This window comes from Perissodus microlepis, chromosome 14 (genome assembly GCF_051167445.1).
Source record: "Perissodus microlepis isolate ML-2025 ecotype Zambia chromosome 14, ASM5116744v1, whole genome shotgun sequence".
Classification (NCBI taxonomy): Eukaryota; Metazoa; Chordata; class Actinopteri; order Cichliformes; family Cichlidae; genus Perissodus; species Perissodus microlepis.
The window spans coordinates 34,430,203-34,444,782 of NC_140474.1; the positions used below are offsets into that span (position 1 = coordinate 34,430,203).

Sequence of the window (14,580 nt, forward strand, 5' to 3'; positions counted from 1 at the left end):
TTACTGTATACTATTTCTTCTAGAAATTTTCAGCACTTTCACACATTTGAAATACCTTTCATCTGCTGGATATTTGAGGTGGTTGAGGAAGTTGAGGAACTTGGGTAGTGTTTGCTAACTCAGATATCAGAGGATCTTAGCATTAATATTGAACCAATGTCTGAGCTGTTAACCCTGCTTAGTTGAAGTGGTTTGGATGTGCCCTTCTAACAGCTATGATATTGTAACTAACATTTTATTGTTTTGTGTAGCACTACTCACTGTATCTGAGGAGGTCCGAAGTCGCTGCAGCCTCAAACACAGGAAGTCACTATTAATTTCTGACCTCTCCATGGACCCAGTTCCTATGGACACCTTCTCAAGTCATATGACTGATCCTACGTGCAGGTGAGCTCATTAAAAGACAATAAAAACTAAGGACAACAAACTACGGTGGAAGTTAGTTAAGTCTGCTCACTGATGCTTCTGTTTTCAATAGTATTCTACTTGTGCTACACCAAATGTGTGTAGAGATGCTTGGCCTCCTTAAAACTGATGATGAATAAATAAATAAATACTTTAATAAGACAATTTGAAACAATAGTTTTACTAATAATGTATAGATTATTATAAAATGCTGTAAATTGCCCGCTGCGAACCACCTGTATTTTTGTTAATTTATTTTTTAAACTTTTCTTCTGTGCTCTGCACATCTCTGTCAAATCACTACAGTAATTTTAAAGCCAAAAATAAACTTTTACAGACAGGTAAGCCCGAGAAGGCCAGTGACTTCTAAATTCTGTCCCAAATATCACTTGCTATGGCTGGCTATAATTTTAACACACATGCACAGTTCTCTGTGGAGGAATCATTGGCAGAAAGTATTTTTGAACACTGTGTAAAGACAATGATCTTCTTTGCCATCGAGTTGGGGAACATGCAATGTTAAAATGAGGGATTCTTGCTTTTCATATTTTAGTGCTTGTTGTTCAGCTGCTGCACTTCATTTGTATTACATTAAAACTATCGTCACCTCTTAATGAGGAAATAAGAGCCTTCCTTCTTCAAACAAGTAGCAAACTTTGTCTGTCTGTGAAATATGCAGAAGTCATTTGTTTCGGGGGGGTTTTTTTAGGTCTGCTCATACAAAGAAAACAGTTTTCAGTGAATAGATGCCTTCATGGAAACTCCGACATCAGAAAATCACAATTGTCGGTTTCAACTAAAACCAACAATTTGTTTCAACAAAATCAGAATTTTGAGCAGAAAAAAAAATTACATTTATATTAGTTATATTAATATTGTAAAAGAACCCACCCATCACTTTACTCACACTCTAGATCTTGTTTTAACATATGGCAAAAAAAAAAACCCTGAACATTTAACAGTGTTTCCTGAAAACCCTCTTTTGTCTGATCATTTCCTGATTTAAATTTACAATAGTTGGTTACACAGCAGTGGGGAGTAGGTTTCTTCACAGTAGATGTCTTTCAAAAAAAAGTTTTTACTAAGTTTAAGAATATAATCCACCCACTGTTATCATCTTCAATGCCCTGTACCAACACAGAGCAGAGCAGCTACCTGAACGCTACTCCAACAGAGGTCGATTATCTTGTTAATAATTTTACCTCCTTACTATCATCATCATCATCATCATCATCATCATCATTGTTTATTTATATAGCACTTTAAAAACACACAAGGCTGACCAAAGTGCTGAACAATAGATACTATGTATGACACTGGATACTGTAGCTCCTGTGAAAAATAGTATCTCAAACCAGAAGTACCTGACTCCCTGGTATAATTCTCAAACACGTAGCCTAAAGCAGATAATTCGTAAGCTGGAGAGGAAATGGTGTATCACAAATTTAGAAGATCATCATTTAGCCTGGAGAAATAGTTTGTTGCTTTATAAGAAAGCCCTCCGCAAACCTCGAACATCTTACTATTCATCACAGATTGAAGAAAATAAGAACAACCCCAGGTTTCTCTTCAGCACTGTAGCCAGGCTGACAAAAAGTCAGAGTTCTGTTGAGCCAACCATCCCTTTAACATTAACTAGCAATGACTTCATGATTTCACAAATAAAATTTTAACCATTAGAGAAGAAATGACCCATAATCATCTCACAGATGTAACATTATCTCTGTGCTTGTCTTGCTAGACCTCCGTTCGGCGTTCAATGTTGACCATAATATTCTATTAGAACAATTAGAGTAAGCTGTAGGTATTACAGGTACTGCGCTGCAGTGGTTTGTATCATGTCTATCTAATAGACTCCAGTTTGTTGTAAATGGAGAGTCCTCTTCACACACTAAGGTTAACTATGGAGTTCCACAGGGTTCAGTGCTAGGACCAATTATGTTTACATTATACATGCATTATACAGGCAGTGTCAATTTGATGTCAATGTGGGTTTTAAAGTGCAATCCAGAATCTAAAATGACTACAAAACTTTTAACTGGTGGTTATACCCCTTTCAGCCAGTGTCCCTAACACACATTTCAGTTTAGGGCCAGTTAAAATTATTTAAATTTTTTTAATTAAGGCTTAAAAGGTTTGCAGTAACTGATTTGTTAATGTCAGTTAAACACAATGTTAGAGATTTCAGGACAGGTCATATTGCAGGGTACACTAAATCTGAGAAACTGAGTTATGACAGTAGGTTTAACAGCTTATTGACACTCGATTGGATTTTGTTCTCCATTTTATCCATCTACTTTTCTTTTGTGTGTGTGTGTGTGTGTGTGTGTGTGTGTGTGTGTGTGTGTGTGTGTGTGTGTGTGTGTGTGTGTGTGTGTGTGGTCGGTGTTGTTTGGGGTTCTTTTCTCCCATCATGGCACGGATATGTTTTTTGATTGCGGCATCATTTCATGCTCTATTCCTGTAAGTATTAGTTAGTAGTCCAATGTTTAGTTTCATGACCAAAGATAGAACCACAATTCTGTTTGGTTAGTTATCTGTCATTAGGGACAGTCGTCAACCTTCCTCCATTGTGGAATTTCTAGGTTAAAAATGAGTTTGTAACCTACTTGCTAACAATTGTTCTGTTACTGTCCTCTCAGAACTTTGAATGAGACTCAGCCGTGGACATCACCTCAGGTTTCAGAGCGCTACCTTTCAGCTCATTATCCAACAATGGGCCAGATTAGCCCTCGAACACGCAAGTCGATGAGCCTCGACATGGGTCAGCCTTCACAGGCCAACACCAAGAAGCTCTTGGGTATGTCCAATCCCTCAGTTTTTTGTTACATCTGTCAGTCTTTCCTTAGAAGGACCCCCCGAATATCTGTGTTAAATCTCCAGATTTCAAGTCTTCTGTGTGTGTGTGTGTTGGCTAGGCACCCGGAAGAGCTTTGATCATCTCATATCAGACTCCAAAGCACCAAAGAGACCAGAAATGGAGTCAGGCATGACTACCCCTCCAAAGATGAGGCGTGTAGCAGAGAACGACTATGAGATAGGTGAGAGTATAGCACAAGGTATAGGTATAGCACAAGGTATTGATCCTAGCACATCCTTCTATGTTTGATATGATTCTGAAGTTTGTTCAAGGACATATTCTATGTGATACCTGATTGTTGTAATTACAGAGACACAGAGAATTGGAAACTCTCACCTTCGCAAGGTGTCTGTATCAGAGTCCAATGTTCTGCTGGACGAGGAGGTGCTTACCGACCCAAAGATCCAGGCTCTGCTGCTCACTGTGCTGGTGAGGAAACACACCATACAGCTTACTTTATATACTGTTACTTTTCAGCTCATGTTCACTTTTCACTCTTGTTGTTTTTCAGGCCACCCAGGTCAAATACACCACTGATGACTTTGACCAGCGGATTCTGTATGAGTATTTAGCTGAAGCTAGTGTTGTCTTCCCAAAGGTTTTTCCAGTTGTGTAAGTAATGAACATGTCTAGTCCTGGTTGTCTTGAGGTTTACTTTTTGTTTGTTTGTTTGACCTGAAAAATTTGACCTTTGAATTTTTCAGATATTTTTTGAGTATAAAGGTAAAGTCTTCATGGTTATAACTGGGACCCAATATAAGCAGACAGGATCAAATGGCTGCTGCCAGTCTTCTGTTCTTGTTCAGATTAGGTGAAATTATCCTGGGATCTTTTTGGACAATGGTTGATTTTCTGTAGTGGTAGGCCAGGCTTCATTTTGCTCTTAGATAGGGAAGCTTTCCAATCCAATACTTTGCCAATCCACCCCCAGACTCATTAAAGAGCCATTGTTCCATATAGGAGGCAGCTTGCTCAGTCTTTTATCTGAATGGTTATCAGCGCCTTCTAACCAATATTCTCAGTTAAAATGTTAGTTTTAACAAATATATCCTACATCAGAACAGACTAACTCTGCTATAGGTGTTCGCTTCACTAAGATTTTATAATACTGGAAGTTTTTTTCTCATTTTTACACTCTTTGTGGTAATTGTCAGTGAAAATGTACCTCGATACTTTCAATTACCAGTAAAACCCTTGAGCTTTTTAAAAGGCTGACTTGTATAACCACATAACCATGTGCCCCAATATTGTTTTCTCTGTTCACCCTCTCAGCCACAATCTACTGGACTCCAAGATCAACACTGTGCTATCCATGTGCCAAGATATCAATCTCCTGAACCCTGTCCACGGCATTGTCCAGAGTGTGGTGTACCATGAGGAGTCACCCCCCCAGTACCAACCTTCCTATTTACAAAGTAAATTGATTTACAAGCTCTACATGCCAGCCTTCCTAGTTTTGCTCTTAGTTATGTCACCTGATGCTGACAGGTACTGAAAATGGATAGAAGCTTGTAGATATTTATTCACTGAGTTGTCTTCCCCTGTTCTTAGAAGCTTAAGAAAAAAGAAGACAATTGGACTTCTTTAACTTTATGAAGATGTTTCACTACTTTCATTCCCTTCTCTTCCTTTCTCTCAATTCACAGGCTTTGGCTTTAATGGACTTTGGAGGTTTGCTGGACCCTTCTCTAAGGTACAAATAACATTTTCCTCTTGTCAATTAGTTATTTTCACTTGGGCAGCTTCAGCTGCCTTGCAGTAGAATTTCAGCTTACTAAGGAAGTACACAGCAGATCTACAACCAGGTTGTCAATTGGTGTGTTGAAATATGAAGCATCAACTCTTGGAAGCACATACATAAATACCAAAAAGTAGCAGAGAGGCTGAAAATTATCTGTGGTCTGCTTTCAAGTTGATATTGGATTATGCCGCTTCGGAAAACTAGCAAAACCCAAAACTCAATAATACAGACTCCTGAGTTGCATTGACAATGTTGACTAAATGACTAATTGACTGAATATTTATTTATTTTCTTATGTTTTTTAATTTTATTTTTAAACAATGTTGCCCATTTTGATATATTGATATTGAATGGTTCAGCATGGAATCCTAATGTTTACACTTCTACTTTTTTCTGAGGGTGACTGGAATGTTTTTTTAAGTTTTGACATACCAGTTTAAGATCCTGGGAGAACATATCCTTACAAAACTTAAGTTTATACAGAAAGATGTTCAGGGGCCGTATGAATGTTCTACCTCTATCTAACAGACACGCACTCTATCACTCAAAAACACACACAGAAAGTGTTTTATTGTCCTTCTCCATCAATTTCTTCCATATTTACTGCATAACATTTTTGAAATGTTTCAGTCGGGTTTCAGGGCCCACAACAGAATCTGCCCTGCTAAAAGTATACAATGATGTGCTCCTGTCAGTTTACTCTGGAGATCCTCCTCCTCAACCTGCACTTTAGTGCTGGTATCAGCTGCAGAGAACTACACTGGTTCAGTTCAGTTTTATTTTGCTATACAGGACCAATCACAACAACAGTTGCCTCAGGGCGCTTTACCTCATACCTGAAAAATAAAACTTTCTCTGTCATCATTGGAAATTATTCTTCAACAGCAACACTTTGCTGTGTACCTCAGGTTCCATCTTATCACTTGTGTAGAAAGAGCATAGAAAAAAGTGCTTGTGCAAATGGGTGTAAATGAGTTGTTTAAAGCGATATATAAGAACCAGTCCATTTACCACTTACAAACAAACCAGAGTTCAATTTAAATGAACTAAACACATCAGGTGTGAAAGCACCTTTAAACTCAGAGGGGACCGGACGTTTGCTGTGGTTGGTCAAATCTGCTCTCTCAATTAAGTCTTTTAAAACTAGACTTAAAACTTATTTTTAGTCATCGGTATTTGAGTTTATCCGAGTCTTTCTGCTCATCGCATCTCCTGTGCCTTTTTTGGGGCATGACTGTGTATGTTTTGCACCCCCAAATATCATTAGTTTCTTATTTATTTCTGTGTTCTCTTGTTTTTTCCCCATTCTTCTTTTAATACAGCACTTAAGTTTAAAGAACTCTATGCAGTCCTGTATACGTGTACTGTTACTCCTTCCAAAGGAATTCAGAGTGTGAGTAGCAGCCAGGTGCTGCTAATAAAATGCACTTGATAAACTTAGTGAAACTGCAAAATACATAAAGGCAGGCTATAGAGGCCTCAGGTAGCATGTTAAATGTTTATGACAGTACAAGTAAAGAAAGACTCCAGTGTGGCTTGGTTTGGAGGGATTTCCAGAAGAAAGCCGTTTGTCTCTAAAATAAACACTGCAGCACAGATTAGGTTTGTAAAGATACATCAGAGCAAACCACAAGACTTCTGGAACCATTTTCTTTGAACAAGAACAAATTGAAGATGTTTGTCATTAATTACAGCATCTGGCCACCTTGTTGACCATCAACTCCTCTGTATATCAAAGTATTCTAGAGTCAAGGGGCCAACTATCTGACAGTTAAAACTTGATAAAAACTGGGTCATGTCACAAAAATATTCTTCAGCACACCAGGAAATCTGCAACAGAAAGGTTGAAGAAAGAGAATTAGTTGTTGTTGAAAGCCCAGAGTCCAGCAAGTATTCAAAATAAAAAGTGTCTATGGGAGGTAATCAAATGTCTAAATTAGGAAAACCTCAAGAAAACAGTTCGTTTTCATGAAGCAATTAGTAAAGTAATGTTAAATAATTTTAATTATAACCAGTGAAACAGAGTATGTTACCATCCCATCTGAAAAATCCACCCGATAAAGTGTTGACACGGGCCAGATTTTTATGCTATTTCGGCATTTGGTTGCAGTTGTTATGCAGACGACATTGGGTTTCACTGACTGAAGATGAACCTCGTCTGTGCTGCTGTTAGACCTTATTACCTGACTCTGACATTGCTCATTGTGTTTGTTGTTTGTGCAGCAAACCCAGATTCCAGACTACGCTGAGCTGATTGTCAAGTTCTTGGAGGCATTGATTGACAGCTACCTGCCAGCAGCTGACGAGGAACGAGGGGAGGAGCAACTGAGGACACCTACTTCCCCCTACCCTCCTACCAGCCAGAGCCAGCTTAGCATCACTGCCAACCTCAACCTGTCAAACTCGATGACCTCACTGGCCACTTCACAGCACTCACCAGGTGTCCATCTCTCTCTACAACAAAAAGCATACAGTCACTCTAACTCTCTGTATTAAAGCTTCCTGTTTTTTCACCTTGTCTACATGTTTTACTTCATCATCTAGTGAAATCAAATCAAAATGTTCTCATCCAAGTCACAGTCCAGAGAGAAAGCTGGTCACATTCTTGTCCTACGTTACCTCCTTTTGTTTGAAAAGAAATTTCTTGTAAAGGGTTAAATATTTACCAGGAAATTTTCTTCATCATGAATCATCTCGAGGGGGTTAAGATGCTGAGAATTATTTTTTTGGACTAGAATTACTGCTTACACAAAGAGAAGACTTTCACATAGAGTGCTTGCTCATAGTTATATGTCACAGATGGCGGACATGATGAGTAGTGTTATCTCATGTCAGTCATCTGTCTGTGTCTTGTGTTACAGACAATAAAACCAAAAAAGTTAATCTGTTAGTGATTAATCATCAAAGAAGATTCACAGAAACATAAAGAGAACGGTTCATGTTACTTGAAGTTAGACTAAAAACATCTTTCTAAAGGAAAGTAGTCAGTGATGGGAGAGGTGATGTTTTAGATGTTCTGACTTGCACGACATGATCACTCCTGCGATCAAAGAGATCTCAATAAAGTCTCTGACGCAGTACTCACGTCTACCAAACCTTCCACTACACTGGCAGCCCTGATGAAGTGTGGTTAAAAAATACTAAATTTGCATTGTTTCCCTTTTCACCTTTATCTCTAGAACCAGGCTACAGTAACATCAGCAGCTCGTCTATTTAAGAATAGACGAGCTGCTGCAAATTCGTAACAAGCGGGCGGTTCCGTCTTCTGCATGCTCAACCCAGGAAGCACCCTTAGCTTAAATAAGCACCCGCTGTGAGGTATGGTTTATAGCTATTTCCAGAACAGGTCTGCCTTGGGCCTTGTGTTGTGTGCAGGATGTAACAAAGAACACCTTTAGACACTGTCCTGACCTGATTCTTCAACAGTTTGTTATGAGGTTGAAGGACATTTTAAGACTACTAGGAAATTAACAGTGAGTGGCAGTTTACTTTATTTGTACAATGAATACATGTCACATAAAAACAAAAATTCTGTTAAAATGCAACGCAGTATAGAAAGGAAAAGAAACTCAAAGAGCTTATTTGAAGTCTGTTTAATTAGACAAACAATATTATAAACAAGCTAAGAGATGTTTCTAGAAAAAAACACATTTACAAACTCTGCAAGTCTACCTAACCAAAAGAATTACCATTCTCAAACTGTTAGCATCCATCCATAAATCCATGTATTGTAGCAGTCATAAGGCACAGGCTAAATAGAGAGACAGTCGTTTTCATTGACAATTTGCATCAACCTAAGATGCATGCCTTTGGACTGGGAGGAAGCCGAAATACCAGAGATAAAGTCCACACACTGAGACGACATGCAAGCTCCACACAGAAAGGGCCCCTGGATGTAGATGGAGGACAGTCTTGCTGTGAGGTGACAGTGCTAACCGCTGCACCACGTCTTCTTCGCAATACCTTTCATTCATCAGACTTGTAAATGTTTTAATTAGATAATTTCCCAAGATTAGAAATATGTGGTTTGTCTCAATAACAATATAATCTAAAGAGATTTTAAGAAAAATAAAATGGTCGAGAAAACAATCCCAGACAAAGGGAATGCCTTTAAAGCCTGTCATCCCTGTGTTCCTCCAGGTGTAGATAAGGAGAATGTCCAGTTGTCCCCCAGCTCAGCTTTGTCCAGTGGAGGTCGTACTCGCCATGGTTCAGCCAGTCAGGTCCAGAAGCAGCGCAGTGCTGGCAGCTTCAAGAGACCCAGCATCAAGAAGATTGTCTGATCGACCAGAGAAGACAGCTGCCCCGTCACACATATACTTTCTTTCTCTCCCTCTCCACCTGTCCCAGGCCTGCCAGGCCTCATGCTGCACTCCACATTTACTCTTTAGTTCCTCCTTCACGGTTGTTGCTTTGGCAGAACAGGTGATCGTGTGTTTCGTAACAAGGAGGAATATTAGCAAGGGCAAACTTGAATTCTGCTGCTTGATTTTTATTTATTTTATAATTTTTTTATCATTATAATTGTTTTCTTTCTTTTTTTTTTCTCAAATCTTTAAATTTAGACAGTACATGGTGTCAGACAGGCTCCTTCTCTTCATAGGGACAGTGTTTGGAAACACTTTAACTGTCCTGCAGTGAGGGAAGCCACACTTTAAGTGGAAAAAACTGAAGGGAAAATGGTGTGAATGGATTTGGATGTCGACTGTGATGTGTCTCGGTTGGCACAGTCCAAACAGGAAGTCTCTGACTTCAGGCAAGTCCCTTGGCCTTCCTCCAGACTAAATATTCCAGTGTCAGTGAGATGGACCAAACGACAACAGTAAATAGGTGATTGGGTGTGTCTGCGAGAAAAGACCTCTTCTCTGGACATCTCAGCTCCCCTCTCCCAGTACTGTACATATGTTACATAGATTATGTATAACTAGTCCTTAGTTCTAATTTAGATGTGGATGTTTTCTCCATGGTGTGCCTTTGTCAGGGTTTTTCAATGTGTACAATTTGTAAAGTAAAATTAAAATCTTGCTGGGGACAAAGACCAGGTACTAATCTTGGAGGCGAGCCATCCATATCTTCACAAGTTCACCAAGCTATGTCACGACAGGCCTCCAATGATCATCAAATATACAATCATCAATATACCCTGCTGCCTGAAAATATTTATCTTGTACAAGTAGATCATAGTACACGAATCATCTATTTACTTTCCATAAACTGTCTTTCAACATGAAGATTGCAAAACACTAGAGAAAATGCATCTGTAAATAGCTGCGAGCTTTCGGGTTTGTTTGGTTTTTCTGTCCTCGTGTTTTTTGTTGATATTTTATTATGAACTGTATTTTTTTTAGCAGCATAGCATTAAATTTGTTTACACATGGACCATGAAAATTGAGTAATAGGCAATAATCCTCAACTCTCAAACTTTGTCAACCTCTACCTTTTTTTTTCCTTCACACAAACCGGAAGAACACATTTACTGTCAGCTTGGTGCAATATGTGGCCAACTTCTGAGTTACTTGTTCAAATAGAGATTTAACTCATAGTGGACAGCGTGGTTTCTAGGTGTGTTTCATCTCGGCAGTCTGAGCTGGATCCTTGAAAGGAAAGTCCAACCAGAAAGCAGCTTCGTCTGTTAGAGGAGTTGACTGTGCTCTTCTGTTTTTAAATCTGACTAAAGTCACCACTGTTCCCTTCTGTACGAAAGTGAAAATCAAAAAACTCGTCACTGTCATGCAGCCAGAGTCTTGCCTTCTACTTGGCTCATAAATGAGCCCGTAGCTCACGTCCTGAGCCTCTGCCGTTTTGAGCTTTCAGTGATCTTTGCTGTGCAATCATCATTTTCATAACAAAATTATTACTAAATATTAGCTTTACTCACAGAAACTCATTACCTTTATTATTCAGGATGATTTTCAAAATAAATGTATTTTATTGACAAACACTTTGTTTTATCAGCAAACATTACCAGTATTGAAATAATAATATTCGTGTTTACTTTTCATGTTCTTATAAACATTGATTTTGAAAATAAGCCTAAAACAGACTTTTTTTTTAAAATTGTGATTATAGCCATCAGCTGCTTTTTCCCCAGATGTCTTTGCTAAGATGGAGTATTGAGTAATCGTCCATCTGCCCGGCCCTTAAAACCATGTCTGAATCCCATCTACTGGACAGAAACTGGTTCTGAATTATGTCAACAGTGTCAGAAGCACCTGTTTCCAAGATGTAGGTGTCATGTTATCTTTATATGCGCCTGATAGCTCACAGCAGTACCAAAAAGTGTAAAATTAGACAATTTTCTACAAAATTACCCAAGAACACAAAACAATAGGTCACAGAGCAGGACAAAGCACTAAGACTGTGACTTATGGTTCATTTCTATAGCTCCTTTGACCTTTTCTGAGAACAAAATGTTTGATCAAAGAGGGTGACAAAGTGACTGACTATAGTGGCAACTGACAGTGCTTGACATTTACTTTATATGTAGCTGCCCACAAAAAAGATCAGGTATTCAGAAAGAAATGGGCATCATACCCCGCTCCATTTGGTATGGTTTTCTAGCATTACTGAAAAATGGTGAAATACAATGTGGTTTCGGTTTCAGTCCTTAAAAGTAATTCCAGAGCTCCCAGTCCGCATGATCATAGAGATGACAGGTCTTCACTTGCAGAGACTGAGCAGATTCTTTGGGGGAAGTACGTGGTAGTAAATGCTTTTCATCTGTGTGGCTTTAGAACGGTCTACATAATAAGAATTGTGTTTCAGCTCATTTACTACATATCACGGGAACTGTGCATCACTGCTGACTGTTTTCAAAGCATGCTGTTGTGTTTTAGATGCTGTACTGCAGTTCTAACTTTCAGGGCAGCCTGCATGTGGTAATAGAAAGTGAGATAACAAAAAAATCTGCAGTACAACCCAACACGTCTCTACGTGCAATGGTGTCAAAGTATAAGAAACCGGAATGGTTTACTTTTACACTCACACTGTTCCACTCACTACATATGTTGGTCACAATACTCCAAAAATTGTTCACAATTAAAATTAAATCATTAAAAATTATTGGCTCTTTCATTATTGGGTTTTTTAAACTGCCAGTCATTGCTATCGTTATTGTCTTTCCATTATTATTATTACTCTTCACAATAACAATAAACCTCTGACAACACAAGCAGTCACGACGGTCAGTATAGATTACTTAACCTGCCTTGCAGGCTGATCTGGATGTTGGAACCTGTAGCTGTTTTGAGAAAATGACTTGCTTTGGAAGTGATCACAAAATTTGTAGTGACACTGTGTCCTGGACCTGTGCAGTTAGTCAAAACACTTTAATCTATGCATAAAAAGAGTTGAGTATTGTTGAACAACTATGAATTTATTTTAAACATATTTTTTAAAGATTAATGTCATTTGTTGATACATCTGTGAATCGGTCGCAACAGATTTCTTTCCTTGTCTTGTAGTGGTCTGACAGGATGTTATTTTCTACTGTGCATGTAGCTCTTTCAGTCAGTATATCATGAGATTTGTCATAAAGGAGATAGAGAAATACTTAATGAAGGATGTTTAGTTAAATAAATGAACACATGAAATGTGACTTCTTATGTTGGCCTCCATGAGGCCATCGCTAACAGATTTTCTTGTATAAAATCAAAGAGTCAAAATCAAACAAGAAATATGTGTTGCTGAAGTCCTAACATTGTTTTAAAGTACAAGAAGTTAATAAATGCCCAAAGAGTTCCATTGATGTACAATCTGAAAGGGCCTGGAGGAAAAAAACATTTCTGAATGTTCCACTGGGCTTCAGTCTTGCAGCTTTCTGGTCAGAGTGCTGAAAATGCAGGTAACTCTGGACACTTGACAGTTCTTCTATGTCAACTTCAGGCTATACAATTTGTCCATCTGAAATACTCATTCTATCAGAATAGATGGTGATAGAGACCAAAGTGTTTTGCCTTAATTTGACAGAGACGTATAATTGGATCCATCAATATTGCTTCCTGACGAATCGTAGCATGGTGCCTTTCATGATTTGTGAGATGTCATTAGGATGGATTTAAAAGGAAGTGGCTGCTGGGAACAAGAAAAGTGTTGTCTGACACTAGCTCCCTCATCCACTTTTCTCATTTCCAGTGTGTAAATCCTCTCCTATAGTCTTAGCCCCTTACACCCAAAACATGAGTGGTGGCGGCGCAAATGCAAGGAGAAATGAGTCACCACAGCACCTATCTACAATGAACATGAACGTCAGTGTTTATAAAAAAAAATTCACACTGACGTGACGAGAATGTATGGATGCAATTTTTTATACACTAGATGTGTATAGTTAAATCACGCCATCATTCATCTGAGAGCTACAACTTTCATGCAGAGATGGATTTCCAGGTCACAGGCAGATGTGAAACTAGAGACTGTCAAAGATGGGCTGTTAGTGCACTCTGTATTACTGTTGGTTGTAGAAGTTGTATTATGAGGTAAAAAATAAGGTAACCATTCTGTCAGATTGATTGTCATCCAATGTGAATTTAATAATGGGAATTTAAAAAAAAAAAAAAACATCAAATGTGATGTCATGTAATATTTTGTCTCTAATCCTGGCATTAGAAAGTGTTGGTGGTATGACTCACAGCTGTATAACTGCTAAAAAAAAAAAAAAGCCCTTCCTATAATTTGAAGCATCTCCAGACCTCGAAGCTACTGATGATACTGAACAGATACGAGTGTGATGTGTTAAAATCTTATTTGACATCAGATTTTCCCAAATATTCTTTTCTAGAGCCACACTGCAGTCACTGAGATTATCCATTCTCCTTATGTAACTAGGCCTACTCTAAGATCAAAATGCAGCATCAAGTTTTCTCTCTTCTTTTTCTTTTGACCCTTCAATTTGTTAAAACTCAATGAGAAACTCATAAGATGTGGATCATACAGTCACTGATGCTGTTAAGGGACATATTTCTTTAGAGTTCAGTGTCAGAATTGCATTGAAACATCTCACGAGTAAGTCTGCTCACCACTCCTCACAAGTGAACTGTTGTTAAAGATATACTACAGAACTATGTCCACAGCCATCCGGTCAAAGAATCAGCTACTATACCTTTAACCAAACACAATCAGGAAACATCTGAAGGTCAGCTGTATTTGAGGAACATGGCAACGGGTTTCCATTATTTCCAGGTTTTAGTTTGACTTGTGTGAATGAAACTATTAAAAATATATATCCATAACCTCTGACACAAGTGGTTAACTTGCACTAATTTAAAAATGGTCATGGGTTTGTAAAGATGAAAAACCTCAAAATGCGGCATGTTTTATTTGATGTTATGCAAAATTCAATGTCTGTAGAGTATTAGCCGGAGTTTTGTTTTTAATGCAGTATGTGTGGAATTGTAAATACTTTGTGTACAATTTGAGATGGTATATTTACTATACTGTACATATGTGTGACATTGTATCATTTTGTTTTTGTAAAACAGTTAGTTTCTGTATAATAATAAACAAATTTAACTACTCCAGTGTTAGTAATAAAATGGTTTACTCTTCAAAATTATGAATTTGTGTGACATTTTTAGTA

General features: G+C 38.2%; 1 protein-coding gene across 4 annotated transcripts in view; it reads left to right on the forward strand.

The window, feature by feature from the left end:
- Nucleotides 1-14,517, forward strand: part of nf1a (neurofibromin 1a) — a 125,693-nt gene extending 111,176 nt beyond the window's left edge. For all 4 annotated transcript variants that reach the window (XM_084950361.1, XM_084950365.1, XM_084950362.1 and 1 more), the window contains 9 exons: nt 252-387; nt 3,048-3,205; nt 3,324-3,446; nt 3,576-3,694; nt 3,777-3,877; nt 4,538-4,680; nt 4,912-4,958; nt 7,230-7,446; nt 9,147-14,517. In XM_084950361.1, the coding sequence (XP_084806487.1) occupies nt 252-387; nt 3,048-3,205; nt 3,324-3,446; nt 3,576-3,694; nt 3,777-3,877; nt 4,538-4,680; nt 4,912-4,958; nt 7,230-7,446; nt 9,147-9,289 (1,187 nt within the window). In that variant the 3' untranslated portion in view covers nt 9,290-14,517. The remainder of the gene's footprint in view (nt 1-251; nt 388-3,047; nt 3,206-3,323; nt 3,447-3,575; nt 3,695-3,776; nt 3,878-4,537; nt 4,681-4,911; nt 4,959-7,229; nt 7,447-9,146) is intronic.
- Nucleotides 14,518-14,580: the final 63 nt, after the last annotated feature.